Raw genomic sequence first — 22,084 nt, forward strand, 5'->3', positions numbered from 1 at the left:
TCTATTATTGTCCACCATTGAAGGGAGAGTTTTACCCGTGCTGGTATGTCTTTTGCAAGGGCTGGTACCTGGGTTGAGCTTGGAAAGGGCGCTGTTGTTGAGAACCAAACTGCTGTCTAGTGCGGTCTGTACTCTGTCTGGAGCCTAGGAACGAGGTTTGACAATACCATCAACGTTGCCTGTAGGCAGATTGAGGTTGGTTGGGACAAGCCCATTTTCTTAGCCGTGGTTCTGGTCTTTTGAACATTGTCCACAGTGTCATCAGTTGAGGAGTTTAAAAGACCCTCTCCATCAAATGCCAGGTCTTCTATGCGGGAACGTGCCTCTTGCGATAGTCCCACCAATCTGAGCCATATGTGTCTCTGCAGCGCAATGGATCCCACTATTGCTTTTGCCCCATAGTCCACTTGGTGTCTGGCTGTGTTGATTTGTGGGGGGGGGGGTTGGCCATTTTGGAGGCTTCTGGTTGGAAGACCTGCGCAAGCTCTCTCTTATCGTCGGGGAGGTGGTCACATAACGATCCAATCTTCTCCCAGAGGAAAAGCTGGTAGCAGGCCATGACAGCCGGATAGTTCGCTACTCTAAGTCCTAGAGCGGCTGATGAATATAACCTCCGGCCCATCAGGTCAAGCCTTCTGCCTTCTTTGTTGACCAGGGAGGAGTGGACTCTGTGTGACCGACCCTGCGACGATTCCACTATGACCGAGTTTGGGTGTGGATGATTGAAGAGGAATTCAGCTCCCTTATCCTGTATCCTGTACATGTTTTCTAGTCTTCTGGAAGTCAGTGGCATGGATGAAAGGTTTTCCAGGACTGTTTTACAGTGTGGAGTAGTGTGGTAAGGACTGGAATAGGAGAGTCCAGCATTGTTGGAGGTGATGGAAGCCCTGGGTGTTGCTCTGAAGGCGTTGCCCATTTGCTCAAATGCTTCCTTTTCTTTTTCTTACGAGGAGGATCTCCCAATTTTGGGGTACAAGCTTTTTTGGAGATTTTCTTGGCTGCCTTTAAGGATAAAGAGCGGCCTGGAGTAAGGGACTTAGGCGAACCCACAGTGAGGGTCATAATGGAGTGCGTGGGAGATGTTCTCTGGTCTGGACTGGAATAGGAGAGTCCAGCATTGTTGGAGGTGATGGAAGCCCTGGGTGTTGCTCTGAAGGCGTTGCCCATTTGCTCAAATGCTTCCTTTTCTTTTTCTTACGAGGAGGATCTCCCGATTTTGGGGTACAAGCTTTTTTGGAGATTTTCTTGGCTGCCTTTAAGGATAAAGAGCGGCCTGGAGTAAGGGACTTAGGCGAACCCACAGTGAGGGTCATAATGGAGTGCGTGGGAGATGTTCTCTGGTCTGCTCCATGATCCTCCGTGCCCTCCATTGTGCTTGGGGCTTTTGGGGTTTCTGATGCTCTTAGAGCTTTATCCCAAAAGGATCACTCTTAGTCGATCCATGCAATGTTTCCTAGTTTGCTTGGTGAACGACATACAGTGGTGGCAGGTTTCTGCGATGTGACCTTTGCCTAAGCACACTACACACAATGAGTGTCCGTAAGTTGAGAATAATTTTGCCCCGCACCGCACGCATTTTCCAAACGGGGCCTTAACGCCCATGCTATTATAGCGCCGGGCGATCAAGGATCGCTGAAGAGAAAAAAACTAACTAACTATACTAAATTATTTATTTATTTTTTAGGTAGAAATAAAAGCTATAAAAGTAAGAAGGAAGAAGATTAAAGAATCGGCTAACTATTTATACGAAAAACTCAGCTAGATGACAAGAAGTCCCAGAAAATGAGTCCGTCCACAATGGCAGTTGAGAAAAAACAGAGAGAGTGGGCGGGAACCCGTCTGAGCATGCCCAGTGGGATGGTGGTGGGAGGGTTCCCGCCCAAACTTACTTAGCTATAGAAGTTCTCCCGATCGAGACTCGGCACAGGTGCAGAGCGCATATGTGTGATGCACAGAGACCACGAAGAAGGTTAGGATTTCATATGATGTTCCATTTTAGTTTTATTTATTTACATATAAATATTCAAAACTCACTTTATCTTGCCAAGATATTATGTCAGCCTTTACATCTCCTTCTTGCTTGATAAGTTCTTTAAGATGATTTTTATTTTGTAATATAGCCTCCTTCAATTCGTTTACCTTGGTACAGTAATCAGTGAAAATGTTTTCATCTTCTTTAAACTGATTCCTGAGAAAAAGGTAAGAGACCAATAGAATTTAAAATCAACTAAAAATGTATTGATTAACACAATTCTATCAAGCTGGTCAAAACCATCTGATTCTAGCTGGGCATCTAACCTCATTCCACTGCTAGTATAGCGATGCTGAAACTACTTTCTTATGTTTCAACATTTACTGTGCTGTGTGACCCTAAATATGTTTTCTTAGAAATATGCTCCACTGAGTTCAATAGGAATCTCTAGTAAGTGCATTTGGACTGCAGTCTTAGCCTCCTCCCAAATAGTAACCTAAGTTAACTGTCAACCAGCTTCATTGGGAAACACTTTTGCTAGGGACTTTTCTGCAGAACTGATCTGTTATTAATAAAGTTTCACCATAATGTGGCAAAAGCTGGTGGATAGGATGAGCTGATGAGCTGTAGCTTGGCTGCTTTGTGATGTCCTTTGCAGCACCTAACATAGTGGCCAGCATGCTCCCAAGCAGTTGTTTCTGCCTGGAAAACTGCAAGATCGGAGAGTCCTTTTACTCCATTGTTTTTAGCTAAAGCGGCTCCCAGGCACTTGATCTGCAATGTGCCCCATGCCTCTTCACTAAATCCTTGGCGCGCCTGTGACCTGGCTGTGATGTGGGCTGGCCCTTCCCTCATTCACTCCTTCAGCATTTCCAACGAGAGACAACTATGCACTTCCTACATTAATTCACTCTGGAACTTTGTTAATTTGTTTCTCTGATGTGTTTTTAGCTGTGCAGCTCCAGAGTTGCAAAAGGGCTGTGTTAATTTCCTTCTGTGATGTGTTCTCTGATGTAGGACTGGTGTGATACTCTTTGGAGGGGCTTATTTGTGCCAGTGGGGTGCTCTCATGGGGAGCCAATATTGTGGGCAAGTTACTCCCCATTCCCATTCATTAAACTGTAGTGGCAGAAGGAACCTGGAGAGGGGCGGGTAACAAGCCTCTCTCTGGAAGACATTGGTTTTACTCTGCCCCCCACTACACACACCTAGAAGTATGTCTTTGCCGGCATTGAAAAGCCAGGTTTTCGAGACAGCTGGCTCTGCCATGTAGAAATGATGGAATGGAGCTGATTTCAGCATACTGCAGAGAATAACAACAATGTGTGTGCCTCCCGTACTTGAGAAAATGAGGCCCATGTCATCAATGAACAGAAAACACAGATTAGCTCCGATTAAAAATCCTTACTAAGGGAAACATTACTGCCCTTTGATTATTTCCTTCCACAGAAAAATGTATGCACAGTTTGGCATACATTAGCATTTGATTCTCCAATAGAACTATGGGATACCACTTATTGTCCCCCACACACACAAAAAAGAAGAACTTAGATTGACTAAGTGCTTGAAATTTGTAGTCCCCACAAAGAAATGTTAACATTTCAATTAGCTGTCCCATGAGACAAAATGTAGCTGACCTTTCATTACCAATAAAGACTGCAAATCCAAGAAACAGATTGTAAAATTGCTATTACAAGGCACTTGAAATTCAAAAGTGTACTTATGGATGATCAGCACTCTGAATCAGAGACAATCACCCACAACCTACGTGTTAGGATACTGATTCCTGTAGCAATTGCTGCTAATCCAGCTAGAGGAACAACAGGAAGTACCTTTTTATTGAGTTATTTTCTGTAGCAATTCCTGTTCTGCATTATTATTGCTGAAAGTAAGGATCAAAGGCGAACGTAAAAAACTAAAGAAGTGCTCTACATTTATGCTATACAATATTTGGTACTATACAATATTTGGAAGCCACTGACGTGGTTTGATGCTCCATCCCTAAATTATAGCCTAAGCTTGCCTTCCCAAGGTTGCAAAAGGCCAACCTAAGCCCAGAGCATGTGCAAAACAGGCAAGAGGAGAGGAGGAGGAAGTGAACCTGAACCAGACATTAAGCTGAACACCTCTGGAAGAGAACAAAAGAGTTGGCAGACTTTGTCCACTATAAATTCATCCTCTGGTTTCTTCTCTGCCATTTGCCTGGCTAAACAACAGTGCTTCAACTCTCTGATTCACATCAATTCTATGCATCCTACGAGCTCCTTCTCTATCTTTGATGTCCTGCTAAGGCCTACCCTTCCACATCCCTGCTCCTCATTCTTTGCTCAAGATTATGCCTCCCCCTTCAATGCCAAAACCCATCTACTCTGGACTCTCTAGATCTCTCTTCTTCTGCACTCTTCCACTTCCTCCATGCCCAGCACTTCCGTTTCTAAACTTTTGTGGTTCTGTCGTCAGCTGGGGGATACTCCTCCTTCAGCTCCATTCAGCTCTGTATTTGGCCCTCTACTATTCTCTCTATGTCTTTTGTCCCTGTGTAGCCTCATCACTTGCCATGACTTTTAGAAACAACCAATAAGATGATGGCACCCAGTTCTACCCCTCTAGTCCGGGGCAGTATCCTACAGTGTCATTCACTAGCACAAGTTACATTTCGCTAGTGTAAGGGAACTTGAGCATAATGCCAATAGTGTTAGTTTGTGCAACAGGCTCTCCAGGGAATCCCATTGCACAAGTTAATGCTATTGGTATTAGCCTAGAGGCACCTTCTGCTAAAGCAACATAATTTCTGTTAGTGAAATGACATGATAGGGAAGTGTTTCAGATCCTTCACCCTCCACTCAATCCTACATCATCCAACTGCCTCTCTAATATTTCTGCTTGGGTACAGCAACACTGTCGTAACCAAGACCTATGACCAAGACCAAATTTATCATCTTTCCACACAGTTTCTCAACTCACTGCATCCAATAACAACATCACATATACATAGATGGCATTATATAAAACAACAACAACAACAGCAACACTTTCTAAGAGATCCAAGATTTGTCTCTGGATTGAAGTCTATTTTCTGTTTGCTGACTCTGTAAAGAAATCAGCATAAATGAACACATACTACTTGAAAAACAATACTGTAAAAGTTTAAAAGGCACTTACAAAAGATCGTTCAACAAGAACTCAGCTGCTTCGATTTGCTCAGACATAGATTTTCTTTTCCTTTCACACTCTTCTGAGAGATCTGCATGTATAGCTCTTAACATAATTAGCTTCTGATGAACAATATCATATTCCTCTTTGGCCTTTTAAAAGAACAGAAATTATTTTGACAGTGTAAAGCTCACATCGGAAAGATTATTCTACTCACTTGCCTTGTAGCGATGATATAGTGTTATCTCTTTTATATATGTTTAATTATTTTGCATTTTTCTGTCACCTTTGAAAGGGGAAAAAACTAAAAGTGACACTTACACTCCAATCCTATATCTATTTACTCAAAAGGAAACTCCAATGAGTTTAATGGTAATTAAGTTGCAATCCTATACCCAAGTAACTAGGAGTTAGCCCCACTGAATTCAATGGGCCTAACCCAAACCCTTACTTTTAGAGTAGACATGTTAAGAAATTAAAACATTTACATACAACTGACCGATGGTTGGATGTGTTTCTAAGCCTGCATTTAAATATTTTCATAATCTATGAATGACTATTCAGAATCTTCCCCTTACTTTGTCTCTATCTAATTTCAACTACATAAACCCTAATACACTCACTTCCAAGTTCATGCAGGAAATTCCATTTTTTCAACAATCTTATCATGTTCTTTTTGACAAACAATGAAGTGCTCAAAAACCATGATGATGAGTTTAGGTCAAGTGATGTGTGGGTGTGGGTGTGGGAGAGAGAGAGAGAGACGGGAGTAGTAGTAGCAGCATGATATTCAATTCAACAAGTACATAATTTCCCATCTTGCAGCCAAATCCTATGCAGCTTTACATGGAAGTAAATCCCATCCAGTTTCATGGGGCTTACTCCCAAATAAATGTGTAGAGGTTTGCAGCCTAAGCATTGACCACTTCCATAACAAGAGTAAGTAAACTGAAGTTGACTTTTCACTATTTGCCTAATGGTAGGGTCAATATGATCTATCAGTTACAGAATGTTTACTACTAGGACTTTTCCAAAGCCTGTGAATTCACTAGCCTAAAATTCCTGTAATCATCTCAACTTCTAGAAATTACTCTAATATAGCCAGTCTTCTAGTATAGCTATCGTTGTACAAAGGATGATGTTGAGATCTTAATTAGAAGGCCATTTCATATCTCCATGGATTCCTAGGCTAGCTTTCAGAAGGCACTACCTCAGTTCTACTTGTAAACAGGCATATAAACAGCCCATCTCAGAAGTGAGGCAAAGCAAGGACTGAAATTTCCACAAGAAAGATATTTGCTCGAGTGAGGAAATTATTATAAGTAGGTTCTTTTCCCCCCATGAATTTTACATTAGGTTTCATGCTTCGCGATAGAACCAATCAGAAAAAACTACTGTACCTCCCAATGACTTTTCTTTGGAAATATATTGGCTTTTGTTTTTTGAAGTAGCAAGTATTTCTGTAGTCAGCTTGCACTTACCACTTTTTTAAGTAAGATAGGGTGCATTCGTATATATGTTTAGACAGAAAAAAAACCTACAAGTGGGGAATGCTGGCTGGGTAACGCTAGGAGTTATAGGATTTCTTTCTGTCTAAACATGCATAGGACTGTGCCCTTAGTCTCATAAAGTTATTTGAAAGAAAATCACGATTTAGGGTGCAATCCTATGCATGTTTAGATAGAAAAAGTCTAACAATTGGGAGATGTAGGCAATGCTGGAACTTGTAGGACTTTTTTGTCTAAACATACATAGGATAACAGCCTTAATAAATTTAAAGTGACTTTATTAGTGGTTTGTAAACATATCTCTAAGTGGTTTAACATAGATAAAAAGAGAGAGAGAGTAACAGATAGACAGACACACACACGATAAATAGATAGATAGATAGATATAAATTTTGGCCAACCCTATACACTATCTTTTATAATAAATTTGCATTTATGTTTCTTAAGTAATCAGATTTAGTTTCTGCCTTCAAATGATAAATGTTCTGTGCATTGTGGTGTACTTTCACATTTCTTTCTGTCTAGATGTACAGAGTGGTACTTGGATACAGAAACGCAGAATAGTAATGTACCAGCCCAACTGGGGAAAATCATGAAAATATTTAATCTGTTTACCTCTAGGTATATCTTTTTTACTTTTTCTATAGAGACATTTTCATAAGTCATCTTTTCTCCCAGCAGAGGGCTGTATTTCGTCATGTAGTCTATATGCTCCTGAATCTTTGCATTAGCTACATCTATTTTTGCAAGTTGGTTTACTGCGTCCTGTAATTGCTGATTTTTTTCCTCAAAATGCCACTGAAATTCTGTAACATTTTCTGAACACTTCTCCCATTCTGTAGAAGAAAAAATAAGCAGTAGAACAAAATTGTGACCATTGCATTTAATGATTGAACATATAATGTTGGCTGATATACTATATAACTTCCTATGAAATGTTAAGTTGTGTCCATATTGTACAGAAGCCTTTGATATGCTATTTGCCAGCAAAATCCCAGAAATATGAGACACAAAGTCCTATAAACATTAAGGTAACTCAACAGAACAAATTATTCTTGCTGACATGAGTTTAACAGTTAACACTATGGATGTGGAGCATTACCCGTGCTACCACTACTGGTGAGAAAAAGGCACGGAGGACTCCTCAGACTGAGCTGAGTGTTAGCTCCTTCCAGAGAAAGAGTCAGACCCCAAATGCCAACAATAGTCACCTGCAGGCAAATGAAGAATAAAGGTCTCACACCAAAGCATTTTCCATTCAATATACATACTCTCCAACAGGCTTCAGGGGAATGTGCATATCTCAGCAGGGTTTTGCATATTCTCTGGATAATATGCCCAATCTCCAATACACATTGGAGAATGTGCATATGTTGGTAGAATTATGTACATTGCCTTGTCAATATGTATTGCCTCTAAGAAACATGCACATTCCTCAATGCTTGTTCAAGCTTGCGCACAATGCCTGGAGAAGATACAAGGCCAAAAACCTGTAAATTGATCAGGAAATGTACACATGTCCTCTTCATGGACAGATTATGTACACATTCCCAATGAGGGGTGGTGAGCATGCACAATGGCTGGTTGTTATGTACATTAGCTGTTCAACTCAAATAACCCCAATGTATACAGAGCAGGCATATACATACAAAAACATACACCCAATTTGAATTCAAAAATAAATGTAATAGAATTTAAAAATAAGAATACAATGCCTGAATCTTGGTCGCTTGGGTGTGCTAGATTGGATTATTTTTGTTGTTTGTTTAGTTATTCACTGTTTGATAAAGATAAAGGCTGATATAATTCTCCCTTCCCCTAGAGGTGACTGTCAGATTTCACAGTTATTTTAAATGACCAGATAGAAAAAACATACTTAGTTTAACACTCAGGAAATGTTATTGCTTCTGAAAGCAAAGACAGTTCCCCAAAAGAACAGTGTTTCTGAACAGTAAATTAATACCATTTTGGGAAAATCTAACATGTCTCATGAGCATGTCAATTAATTATTTTTACCTTTATATGGTAAATTTTCATACCTTTTTGAACAGCTATAGGAAGCTGCTGCAGCCTCCAAAATGACAGTTTATCAGCACTTAGGAATAGTTTTTTCCTACGGCGTTTCTCAAACTCTAACGCTTCTTCAGCTGCTTTACGTTCACCTTCTAATCTTGTAACTAGCACTGTAACCTCTGCCAGAACAGCTGTTGTTTTCTGCTTTAAAGGCTGGATGTCTTCAAAAAATTTTTTTTTAAAAAAAGGAGAAGTAAGAAATGTGCGTAGCAATGTTTCATATCACAGGTACATCTCTTTAAAATGCTTAATTTGAGGTTCATTTTAAACAATCTGTTAGCATTTTATACACTCTTCAAACGGGTACACAGAGCTATAGAATTTACACACAAATCAACATCTCATTTCAGTAGATACTATGCATGCATTTTTCTTCTGCAAAAAGCAAGAAACGCAAAATGAAATGGTTTCCAAAAAGCCCACATTTTTGCTGATTTCAGGACCAAAATTATTTTCATAGTCAGTAGTCCAACTGGACTTAACTCAAGGTATTTTTGCTGGGCAGGAATGTGGCTAGCAGGAGCTCATATTCGGACATTGCCCACTTCTACCATAAACTCAATCGAATGAAAAACTTTAGGAGATCTCTCAAGACTTTGTTGCAACCTTCACAATTTGGAACAAAACACTGGTCAATTCTCAAATGCATCAATTCTGGCCAATTCTCAAATGCATCAACACAGGTCAATTTTCAAATGTATCCCCCTACCCCGGTTGGTTTTTCCCCTCCCTCCCCTGTCTGTTACTGTGATTTTAGATTGTAAGCCATATAGCAGATTGTCTTGTTTTGTTCTGTACAGTGCCATGAAAATTGATGGCACTTTATAAATAAATATGTATTATTATTATTAATAATAATAATAATAATAATAATAAAGATAAATTAATGAAGTTCATACTAAATAAACAGATGCTGGCATGTGCTTACAGGATATATATATATATATATATATATATATATAGTTTTGAGCAAAAACGAGATTTGTACAGTACTGATTGGCAACCCCTGTGACAATAATTAAACTACTCCCTGCCCTTGTGTTGCTTAGGAAGCAATTTCCCCTCTAGAATAGGAAGATTTTAAATTCTATTTTGAAAGCTTAAAATAATGGTAAGAAGCCTTTAGAGTGGATAAGCTTTCTAAGGTGCAGAGGGGGAAGCCTGGGTAATAAAGTGGACATCCCATCCAAAATGTGGGAGGTGGGCTTTCAACCCAGAAGCCGTGCATGTGCTTGTTGAAGAGTGAAAATGGGGAAGATAAGAGCTGGCTTTGAACCCCTACCTGTTCATATTCAAAGGTACTGTATGTCTGTATGAAGACTGATTTTATGAAAGGATGCTTCTAGTTACAAATTAACTGAATTAACTCCTTTGCCTCAGTTTCTCTCCTAACACCCAGTTCTCCTTTACTTGCTATTTATCCTTGACCAAAGCTTTCCTTTTCCTAGTGTCCCCACTCAAGCATCCCTGATTCATAGAATCATAGAATAGGAGAGTTGGAAGGGGCCTATAAAGCCATCGAGTCCAACCTCCTGCTCAATACAGGAATCCACCTGAAGGCATACCTGACAGATGGTTGTCCAGCTGCCTCTAGAGTGAGAGAGCCCACAACCTTCATAGGTAATTGGTTCCATTGTCGTACTGCTCTAACAGTCAGGATGTTTTTCCTGATGTCCAGCTGGCTTCTGGCTTCCTGTAACTTGAGCCCGTTATTCCGTCTCCTGCACTCTGGGATGATGGAGAAGAGATCCTGGCCCTCCTCTGTGTGACAACCTTTCAAGTACTTGAAGAGTGCTATCATGTCTCCCCTCAATCTTCTCTTTTCCAGGATAAACATGCCCAGTTCCTTCAGTCTCTCCCTATAGGGCTTTGTTTCCAGACCACTGGTTCTCCCATCCCTACAGGGCAGCTTTTCCATCTTTTGGAAAACAGCACAAGGATATGACTGTCCAGAAGAATTGGAATCAGATAGATGCTAATCAGATGAATAATTTACATTAGTAGACTATGACGCAAAGCAAGGCCCCATTATAGTGTTGCTTTGTAGCAACCTATGGTGACTACGTAATTTCGGCAATTATTAACCTCGGTCCTGGATTAAAAGTTCTCTACAAAATCTCCTTTTGTACTTTTGAAGGAACAGTCCTAAAAACAATTTTTGTACTAGTAGATGTACAAATTTGAGGCTGTAATTTATAGACTGTTTGTGCCATTTTGACCACAAGGTTCAAAAAGACTGGAAAAGAACAAATTGTGTTAAAATCAATTATAAGTGTGATGAAAAAGATGCACAACAGACAGTGCAAAATGTTTATAATATGCTTGGAATAAATCTTGTTTTTTAGACTTTGCTTAAGTAGAAAAATAATACCTAGAGCCCTGAAGACTGCTCTTTCAACCGCATTCCATCCAACATTTATTTTCTTCATTTAGTTTGCTATGCAATAATCTGACAAGGTTCTATTAGGTATACGTAATTAGTAGGGCAAAATATCACACACCCCTTCTTTTCCTTCCAGCTATATGTGTGTTCCATTGTCACTCCAATTAAGACTCACTGCACAGATAATTTTATCCTGGTTGCGCTTTTTATACTGTATTTCGTAATTGTGTTTTAATCTGTTGGGTGTTTTATTGTGGTTTTAATTTTTGTGAACCGCCCAGAGAGCTTCGGCTATTGGGCGGTATAAAAATGTAATAAATAAATAAAAATAAATAAATAAAATAATTTTAGAATAATTTATTTAAGAATAATGATAACTGTATGTTCTTTCATGAGAAAAAACATTGTATTTTCCTTATTTGACAGCATTAAAGAAAATTTAAATACAAAAAGCTCATGAAAAGAAAATTAATGTACCCAGCTGTATAACAGAATAGGCATCAATGTCTTCAGTGAAGAAAACTTATCCAGGGCAATACTATCCTTGAAATGTATATCACTGTTTATATTTTAGTGTATTTCTCAGCAAATATTTTCCAGAAAAAATCTGTTTTAATTTGCAAGCTTCAAAACAAAATATCCTTTTCACTGTTGCTTTTAACATATATATCTTAAATTTCCATTGCAGGAAACCTTTTTCTCAATGTGTGCACAGCTCTGGAAAATATACAATTTTCAGAAATTCACTGAACTGTTAAAGCAGTAGGCACATAGCTATCTGTACCATGTAACAATCAACTAAATACTTTTATTAGGGACAACTGCTATGACCCCTCTCAATAACTGTGACAATGGACAATCTCCTTATACTCTTAAGACAACTCCAGTCTAATAGATACCATTAATGTGCTAAAGCATGTTTACAGCTGGAAAAACTGAATCAACACACTGCATGTTGAGTCATTTCAAGAGTGCTGAGAGATTTTGATGATATCCCCATTGATGCAGGCATACATCTGAATGTTCAGTTATTTGCTTTATGATACCTTGGTTTTTTCCTTATGATTGGGTTGATTATGCCAAACATAATCAACCCAACCATATTGGCTCGAAATAGTCAAACTGCAAATTATACAGCCAAAATTTTATTTATTTATTACATTTCTATGCCACCCAATAGCCAAAGCTATCTTGGCAGTTCACAAAAATTCAAACCCTAAAATATAACATGATGTTTTACTATAAAATATTAATATGATATTAATATAAAAATATTAATATATTAAAACATATTACATTTTAATACAAAACCTTTATCAAGGAAAATGGACATCCAACATCAATGTAGTTATGGATTTTCTTCAACGGCATGTGGCCAGACAATTAAACTGACTTGCAATAAAGATTCAAAAACAAAAGGTGTTCTCACTGGATTAACAAACCAACCAACGTGAATGTAAAAGTCTGACCTTAAAAGTCACCATAACCACTTTGAATTGGGATTGGAAACAAACTGAAAATGAGGGCAGTTCTTTCAGTTAGGTAGCACTGGATGACAACTTGGCTATTGCATTCTGGACCAACTGTAGTTTCCAGATAATCTTCATAGGCAGCCGTATGTGGAGGGCATTACAGTAGTCCAGACATGATCAATTAGATCCAGATTGGCCATTCTGCCAATGAAAGGGCTCGTTCTGTTTACAGAAGACACCAGGCTCCAACACAGGCTCCCTCCAGGTTAAGGAGGTAGGGAGGCAATTTTTGCCAATTGTTCCTTCTCTCTGTAGCCACCCTGCATTACCTTTCATCTCCTTCCTCAGTCATCCACAGCAACTTCTGAGAAGATAAGGGGGCTACAGGGGGAAGAAGGTATCATGAAGATCACCTTCTGCCCCCCCACCATCCTCCAACGTAAGTAGGTCTATGCTAAACAGTACTCTGGATCCAACTCTGTATAACCAAGACATGTGCTTCATCTAAGCTCGTTCACCTATTGGTAATTCATAGCATTTAGAAGACAAAATGTCTGTCATCACCTGGATGACAGCAAGCCCCATACCAGATAATGCACAGAAAGCATTATTATGTGAAATGTTTAGGAGAAAGATGTTCCTGTCATGCCTTTGAGCTTGGTGTATATGTCAGAATTGTGAAAACAATGTGAAAAAATGAGATTTGAATTTTCTCTAATTCTGCCAAAGAAGAAAAATACAATTTCCTCATGAAAGAATGTAAAGTTATCATTAGTCTTCAAAACATTATTCTGGAATGTCCATGCTTTGACTCATCCACTGCTTTACATGGAGTGAAAGCAAAGCACACACACAGCACTAAGGGACTAGATAGAAAAGAAGAGGGCAGGTGACATTTTGTTCAAGCGATTATACTCCAGTTGTACCTTGTTTGACTGTTGCCTAGTTTCTAGGCATGTGCTCCGCTCCGATTAGAAGCGCAGAAGCAGGAGCGAATTGGCCTGCTCCGCCTTGCCCAGAGGCAGAGTAGAAGCGGACCGCAGACCCCTAGAAGCAAGGCGAAGAGAAGCGCCCATTTTCGGAGCGCTTCTCTTTCCGCGGAGCGCTCCGATCGCCATCTTGAAAACATTTCGCCCATAGATAACTGGGTTGTTTTTGAAGCCATCGTTCTGAAAATTCTTGTGCTTAGACAGTCGTGGATGGGGGTCATTTTGAGACTACTCTCAGCTCTCTGTGTGGTGCGGGTCGCGCGCTAGATTTTTTTTAAAAGTAGGGTAAAGGCGGGAAAAAGATTACCTTTTCGATTGCTGAGGGGCAGAGTCAACTCCCGGTCATGATCACATGATCCCAAAGTTGGAGGAGGGGATAGGCAAAACGGGTAACTTGGGATTCTGGGAAACTTCTCTTTCTTAATCTGAACGGACGTTTCCCAGTGTTTTTTAAAACAGTAGCCCCACCAAATGCACAAACACAACCTGAAATCATATACTAAGCCAATAATAAGAGAGCACTGCTACCCACCCTAACTTTGGGGAACAACTGAAAAGATGTGGTGCAAGGGGATGAGCTCCCCTAGGGCATCTCATTGTGGACGTGCCCCCACTCTCTCCTGTACTTGGAAGGCCATCAGAGCCTTCCAAAGAGAGTAACCCAGTGGAGCAATGCCTATCATGAGTTGAAGTGACAGTTCTACTTCTCTTAGTGGTGGAGCAATGTCTTTCATGAGTTGAACTGACAGCGTTGCTTCTTAAAAGACTGGTCACTACTAGGACCAGTCAAATTGGCAGCTACTTCCCTCTCCCCCGGGCACGTCCCCCTATTACTGGTAAAAGACAGATATAACCTTTTTAAAAAAGTTCTTCTTGGTGTTTATTCAGCAACACTGCTGCTTTTAATTCCACCCCTCCTTCGTTTATTTATTTATTTATTTATTCCATTTTATATGCATTACTGGCTTATCCTTGGCTCACTTCCTTATGCCCCCAGAAATGTCTGCTGCCTGCCTGCCTGCCTGCCTTCTCTCCTCCCCTGCCCGCCTTGCAGGGATGTTGGGTGTGTCTGGCTTTGACTCAGGGGAGAAGTCCTTCCTGCGCTCACTTTGAGTTTTGGAAGTTCCAAATCCATTTTTCAAGTGTGGAAGAAGATTTCATAGGTTTATCTCTACTCCCCAATTCATGGCATGTTGGGATTTCCTTTGAAATGGCCCCATTGAGATATCTGCAGGTTTAAGCCCCGCCAAAAAACAGGGGATGATGGGACTGCCTTGAGTCTCGGCGTGTGGCGTATGTATCCCTGGATAAGCTGTCATGGTGGTGAGTTTGAGGTTTTTTTTTAACGTGCAAATTGACAGAGCTATTGGAAAGGGGTGTGAATGGGTGTTGGATTTTCATAAATTCCCCAAAAATCAGGGGATGATGGGACTGCCTTGAGTCTCGGCATGCGTATGTATCCCTGGATAAGCTTTCATGGTGGCGAGTTTGAGGTTTCTAACGTGCAAATTGATGGAGCTATGGAAAGGGGTGTGAATGGGGTGCCCGATTTTCAAAAATTCCCCAAAAATCAGGGGATGATGGGATTTCCTTGAAACTTGGCGTCCATGTGGACACGTGGATAAGCTTTCATGGTGGTGAGTTTGAGGTTTCTAACGTGCAAATTGACAGAGCTATCGAAAGGGGTGTGACTTAGGGTTATGGGTGGTGCGTTAGAGGTTAGAGCCCTGCCAAAAATCAGGGGATGATGGGACTGCCTTGAGTCTGGGCGTCCATGTGGACACATGGATAAGCTGTCATGGTGGTGAGTTTGAGGTTTCTAACGTGCAAATTGACGGAGCTATGGAAAGGGGTCTGAATGGGGTGCCCGATTTTCATAAATTCCCCCAAAATCAGGGGATGATGGGATTGGCTTTAAACTTGGCGTGCATGTGTATACGTCCATGAGGTGTCATGGTGCCAAACATGAGGTTTCTAACTTGAACAGAAAAAAAGTTGTATACTTTTTTAGCTTTCAATGCAACCCTATGGGGGGGGGAAACGGAGCTCCGATCCGGATCCGGAGCTCCGAGCGGAGCAGAGTGGAAATGGGCAGAGCGGGGGCGGGGCGAAGCGGCCCGGTCCAAAAATCGCGGATCTGGAAGTGAAGCGGAGCGGGGGGTCCATGCACACCCCTACTAGTTTCTGATAGCAGGCTAAATAGAAAAACAATTGGTGCACAATATGCAGTTGAGGAGCAAGCTTTGAGGCTCTAGGAGCTATTTTTCCTCCAGTTAAGTCTGAAAAACAAGATTTAATACACACATTATATTGTCTGTTCTGTATCCTTTCCATGATGCCCACACACCCATGATTTCAATACACTGTGGACCCCTTCTAGTTCTTTTATTTATTTATTTATTTATTTATTACATTTCTATACCGCTCAACAGCCGGAGCTCTCTGGGCCGTTCACAAAAATTAAAACCATTCAAAGTATAAAACAACAGTATAAACCGTCTGAGGTCCAAATGGGGCAAAAGAAGTGTGAAAAGTGTAACTTCAACTCAAACTCTTACACCAATTGGGAACAAATTTGATTTCAAGTCTGTTCCTTCAAATGTGTCATAGCAAAAATTTTCAGGAAAGTTTGGAGAGAACTAATCCAAGGTCTGAGTGATTATTGCCTACTAAAAACAAAAATGCAGTGATTATGTAAAGCCCCTGGGCGCTGCAACAAAGCTAATTTTCTAAGCTCTTTCCCCAATTTGCCTCATGGCTTATAATGCCATGAATGGAAACACTACAACCTTTGATTGCAGTAACTCTTCATGAGGCACAACTCATTAGCCTCTTTCCCCTAGGACCAAATATTTCCTCCCAGCGATACATCCCGGAAAGCAATTATTTGAATGTAATCTGTGTGTGAAGTCTGTTTTTTGGCGCTTGGAATGCGATTCATGAAACAAACAAAAAAAGTGCATTACAAAATGCGTAGGTTTGAAAACGTGCACAAACACACTTTAATCATTGGGAGAAAAATGTGTACATTTCAAAGATGTGAACAGTCGATGAATACATTTGGAAAAATGCATATGAAAATACGTAAGGATTTTCATGTAAAAAGAAAAGAACAAAATTTGCAATCTAATATGGGCATGAGTTGGAACAAGCGAACAGGTGAAATTCAGAGAACTTCAACAAGCTGGATTTGCTACTTCTCACATTCCTAATAGAAGGATCCTCTCCTTTTGATCTCTCCCTGCTGAAAATGCTTGAAAATTAAGATCTCTATATGACAGACTTAGTCGTATTTCAGATTTCAAACAATCCCATCATTACGTAGGAATCTTGCTAGTATAAAAAGCTCTCTAGAAATAATTTCAATAGTTTGACCAATAACACTCTGGCAAACCCAGTAAATACTCAAAAAATTTACCTTTACAGTATAATGACTGTTCAGCCTTCAGTTCAGAAGCGATTGATAACCAGATATCTTTAGTTTCTTCAACAGTTTGAGTATCTGTATCCCTGCAAATTTAGTCAAATTGTAAGCCTGGAACTTCCTTTTCAATGCCTACACAGTACTTCAAATCTATCTTCAGAACCCATCTCCTTAATGAAGCTATTAGTGTAACTCCTTAGTCCCTCAGTTCTCATTGCAAATAAATAAACCCTTTATATATGAAAATGTTTCTGCTGGCAATCATTTGTTGTTAACGCTTAACTCTCCTTTCTGCACCTCTGTTATTTCCCCACAATGTAAACAATGGGATTTCTTTTGGGCAGGGAGCTGAGGTCATTTATGCTTATCTTTCACTGTCAAGCAAAATGATGATAGTATCACAATGGAGGGAAGGAGTTGGGTACATGTGTTTCTATCTATGTTTGGTGGGTGGTAATCAGTCCTATGGTTGGCTAGGCTAATATTTTGCTTCGATCCAGGCAAACGTTCTGTATCATTATTTTTCATCCTTATGGGATCATGTGGTCCTTCCCTCCTCCTACCTGCCTTCAATCCCACGAGTTATGAGCACTGTCATGGGAAATGCTGATTTTCGTATTTCTTGACCTAGAGAAGCTCAAATTTCACAACTGCTTATCTCATCTTGCAATACAATACTTTTAAAAGTCAAATCAGACTCCTATTCAAAAAAGAGAAGGAATCTGTTAATATTGGCTGCAAACCTATACCTCACAGTGGGACCTAATTTTTTGTATACTTGATAGGATTGCAGAGAGTGTTCTTGTTTGTTTGTTTTAGTTAGAAGAGTGCCTAGGATTAATTATTGAATCAAAACTTGAAAGATCCTTACCATGGAATTTTCTCCATCTTATATAAATGATCATACTGCAAATATAAATGAGAGGCTTCGTTAATATATTACATATTTAGAATTTAAATGTGTGATATTGATTGTGACTTAAAAAATGTCAGGACATCAAATAATACCATGATGTCTGCTTTGAGCCAACTATTTTGTAATAAATTTCAAATATCAGTAGCAGAGATGGCAGCGGGGGAGCATACAAGCATGACCATTGTAAGTCAATCCAAAACAGCAAAATCCTAAATACAATAAGTAAAAGGGCCAGAAACCTACTTTCTTGTCTTCAATCAATGTTTGGTAACACATGGTTCATGGGCTTTATGTGGCCCCTTCCACAGTGTACCATGCTGCCCCTTCCAAAAATATCACTTTTAGAGCTACAGAGTGCTATAAGGGTCAGATCTAGCTTGCTTGCAAACTAAATTTAACCCTTTTAGCACTTTGGAGTTCTAGGGACTGGTTTGCCACTGGATTTTTAAGTTGTTTTTTTTAAGGGGGTCCCACACTGCATAGCATCCCACAGAGTGCAGCCCAGGGATCGGGAATGTCCCCCCCCAGATTGCCTGAAGTTGCCCACCTGTCTTAATGAAAGCTGAGAATTCAGCAAGGCAGCTGTCATGATCCTGCTTGTTTCCTCGACCCTTTTTGCTTTTGCATCCTGACTTTTAGATTGTACGCCTGAGTGTTGTGACTGTCCTCTTTATGTAATTGATCTGTGGAGCCTTTTTGGCTGAAGAGTTGAGTAAAAATGCTTTAAATAATAAATAAATGTATCAAGCAGAAAGTGGACAGGTTGATTTTAATAGGCTAACTCAAAATCTCCCCTGATCAGAAGAGTTCAGTGACATCTTAAAGACTAACTGTTGTATTGTGGCGGAAGCTTTCATGGGCTGAGCCCATGTCATCAGATGCATGCTGCTGCTTTAGAGTAAGACAAGTACTTCTATGGCAATTATATCCCAATTAGTTGGAGAAAAGAGAAGAAAGTACATAAAAATGCAGTAGCCTTATATTTCCAATTGGAGCATTATTCCAAGGTAGAGTTAGAATTTAACTACTGATATTAGAACTTCTGAAGAAATGTATTTAAATTGCTACTATTTACCTTTAAAGTCATTCATGGCTTGTTGGGACAAGGATATCTAATGGATTGTCTATCTCCATATAACCCAACCCACACAATAAGATCATCTTTGATGCTCAGACTGCCACAAATTTGGTAAGGAATAACCATGGAAAGGGACTTCTCAGGTGTGATGCTCCAGTTGTGGAATACCTCTCCAGGAAGACTTGCCTGGCGATTACTCTGGTGTCATTTTGGTACCAGAAAAATATATTTTTATTCATTCATGCATTTTAACATCTCCATTGAATGGTTTTTATACTGCTCTGCCATCTATTGTCTTAGATTTTATTGCAGCTGGGTTTTTTTTATTGTTTTTGTTGTATTATTGTATGTCTATTTTTATTGTAAAGTTGGCCTGGGAAAGATAGCATAATAGCTAAAACAATAAATATAAATAAATAGTACCTGTTGAAAGGATTCTTCCACTTCCACTTCTAGATCTTGAATGTGATTAATAGCTTTGTTAACACATGCAGATGGGGTATTTACCGCAGCACAACTACGTTGCCTGGAGGGAAGGCTCAATGGAATCTTTTCATTTATACCTAAGATAATTCAGGATAGGGTGGTTTTTTTAATGCAAGTAATAAATATTTTTAAAGTTTGAAAAGTTACCAAAAAAAAAGTGATCTCTACAGGGCCAAACTAGATGTCACTTGGGGGCTTTGTGTTTAGAGCTCCCAACGTGTTTTTGTTCTCAAAAAAACGGAAACGCCCCCTCCCCACCATTTGCACAAGAGCTATTCTGTGGGATGTAAGCTCTTTGCCCCAAGTCAATTCCATGACAAATCATCCCCCACACTAGTGCAACCCTCAGGATGCCTACTAAGAAGTAAGCCCCACTGAATTCCATGGAACTGACTCCCAGGCAATAATGTAAAGGATTGCAGCCTTAAGCATGTATATTTCCCCTCTGTGGCTAATAACAGCTTGGGGGGAGGATTTAGGTTGGGGCTATAAGATGAGGCTTAAGTGTTTGACCCTTCTCCTCCACCCCCCCCCACCCCGTGTTTTGACTCTAATAAAAATCAGGCCTAACAGGATGCTTTCTGAGGATGAAAAAGACATGGGCAGCTTGAAATATGGAGTTCTCACATCATATTTTGACCCTTCATTTCAAGTTGAAATCCAAATGTGCATGCACATAATAGCCCAAATGGTATATGGGTAGCGGTTTGAGATAAGGATGCCGTCTCCCACTAGTGATTGAAGATATCATCAATTATCAAATTAAGCTATGATTATCTGACATATTAATGCAAGCAACCATAGCTGCAGTGCTAGATCATGCTGGTGAACCATGTGGTCAGCATCCGATCAAGGAATTGGGCTACATCAGACTTGCCGATCAAGGAATTGGGCTACATCAGACTTCTGTTTGTACAGCAGGACTTCCCCTTCTTCCCCTTCCCCTTCATCCCCCATGCACCCCCACATCTGTTCTGAAGGGTTCCCAGATTTGGGGGTTACATGGGGGAATGGGAATCCATTCTACCAGTGGTGTCTGTTCCACTTGGCAGATGGACACCACTGGACAAGCCCATCAGTCTTAAAGTATAAACTACAACACTTTTGTGCAAACAAACAAGACAAGCAGAATTAGAAGCCCAGGTCCTCGCTTTTCAGGGAGGGGGCTTTTGCACCACTGCATAGGTTTCAAGAGGAGAGGGTTACCTAACCTCTTATCTGTGCTGCAACCAGTGGCCCAGGGTGGGCCTGGGAGAAGGAATTCCATCTCTAGTCCACTTCCTGTGAACATAAAAGAGCTATTGGAGTGCCCTGATCCCCAAATGGGAGGTCTTCATAAAGGATCTTGGAGTCTTCAAGACTCCAGCCAGGCTCAGGGACTGGAATGCCTGCCACAGACCCAGTTGGCAGAAACGCTCTATGTTATTAGTACATGTTACAGTGGACCCAGGATTTCTTCTTGATCATCCCAGAGTGCAGGACACGGAATAACGGACTTAAGTTACAGGAAGCCAGATTCCGGCTGGACATCAGGAAAAACTTCCTGACTGTTAGAGCAGTACAACAATGGAACCAGTTACCTAGGGAGGTTGTGGGCTCTCTCACACTAGAGGCATTCAAGAGGCAGATGGACAACCATCTGTAAGGTATGCTTTAAGGTGGATTCCTGCATTGAGCAGGGGGCTGGACTCAATGGCCTTATAGGCCCCTTCCAACTCTACTATTCTATGATTCTAAGATTATATGTCTTCTATTGCATGAGGGCTGGGGTGGAGAATTGACCAGATGGTTAGATCTTTGCCTTATGCCATGTCAAAGCTATGTAAGCTGTAGCCAAAATAGGTTGGGGCCACTTAATCACATACATACACCTGCAAATTGTGACTGTGTGCCATTAATTACTTTTCTGTTTCACTTCCCAAAAGGCACTGTGGGTTCAAACACTCATGACAAATGAAAGATTATGTATGGGAAAGATATATAAACGGTACAACCAAGGTACTTTATCACACATGCAAATGTAAAAAGTCATCAGTTTAAATCTGTTTGAAGATACACACACACACACACACACACACACACACACACTCATAGTTTCAAGAGGAAGAAAAATACCTTCTGGTTCTTGACTATTATCCTTGGAAGAAGAAGAAAGCAACTGCATTTCAGTCATTCTTGCCCACAGTTCTTTACAGCCTAGTTCTTTTCTTCCTTTTTTTTAATGGAAGAAGAAAAAGAAAAAAGATTCCATACAATGATTTGGATCCAGACTAAGTCATGTTTTAGTACCCTTAGAATGACTCAGATAGTTCTGATCCATTGATTTCCATGAGACTAAAGTATGACTAACTTAGGCCTTAGCTAGACCTAAGGTTTATCATGGGATTGTCCCGGGGTCATCCCTGTTCATGTAAATGACACACAGGATATCCCGGGAGTAGGCAGGGACGACCCCGGGACAATCCCGGGATAAACCTTAGGTCTAGCTAAGGCCTAAGTCTGATCTAACCCATAGTATTCAAAGCATGAACATGCAGCATTGTTAGTACAATTCATATTTGCAGTTTTTAAAAGCAATGGAATTGTCAAGGATTTCTTATTATTTTCTAATTATTATTATTACGTCTATA

General features: G+C 40.2%; 1 protein-coding gene across 1 annotated transcript in view; it reads right to left on the minus strand.

The window, feature by feature from the left end:
• The window catches only part of CCDC178 (coiled-coil domain containing 178), a 173,472-nt gene extending 151,845 nt beyond the window's left edge, over positions 1-21,627 (minus strand). Inside the window, exons 1-8 of the mRNA XM_063130693.1 lie at positions 21,570-21,627; positions 19,392-19,531; positions 17,846-17,880; positions 16,969-17,060; positions 8,673-8,867; positions 7,249-7,469; positions 5,135-5,277; positions 2,035-2,188 (exon numbers count right to left, since the gene is read on the minus strand). Of these exons, the coding sequence (XP_062986763.1) occupies positions 2,035-2,188; positions 5,135-5,277; positions 7,249-7,469; positions 8,673-8,867; positions 16,969-17,060; positions 17,846-17,880; positions 19,392-19,531; positions 21,570-21,627 (1,038 nt within the window). The remainder of the gene's footprint in view (positions 1-2,034; positions 2,189-5,134; positions 5,278-7,248; positions 7,470-8,672; positions 8,868-16,968; positions 17,061-17,845; positions 17,881-19,391; positions 19,532-21,569) is intronic.
• Between the last annotated feature and the right edge of the window lie 457 nt (positions 21,628-22,084).

This window comes from Elgaria multicarinata, chromosome 7, assembly GCF_023053635.1.
Source record: "Elgaria multicarinata webbii isolate HBS135686 ecotype San Diego chromosome 7, rElgMul1.1.pri, whole genome shotgun sequence".
In the NCBI taxonomy this organism is placed as follows: Eukaryota; Metazoa; Chordata; class Lepidosauria; order Squamata; family Anguidae; genus Elgaria; species Elgaria multicarinata.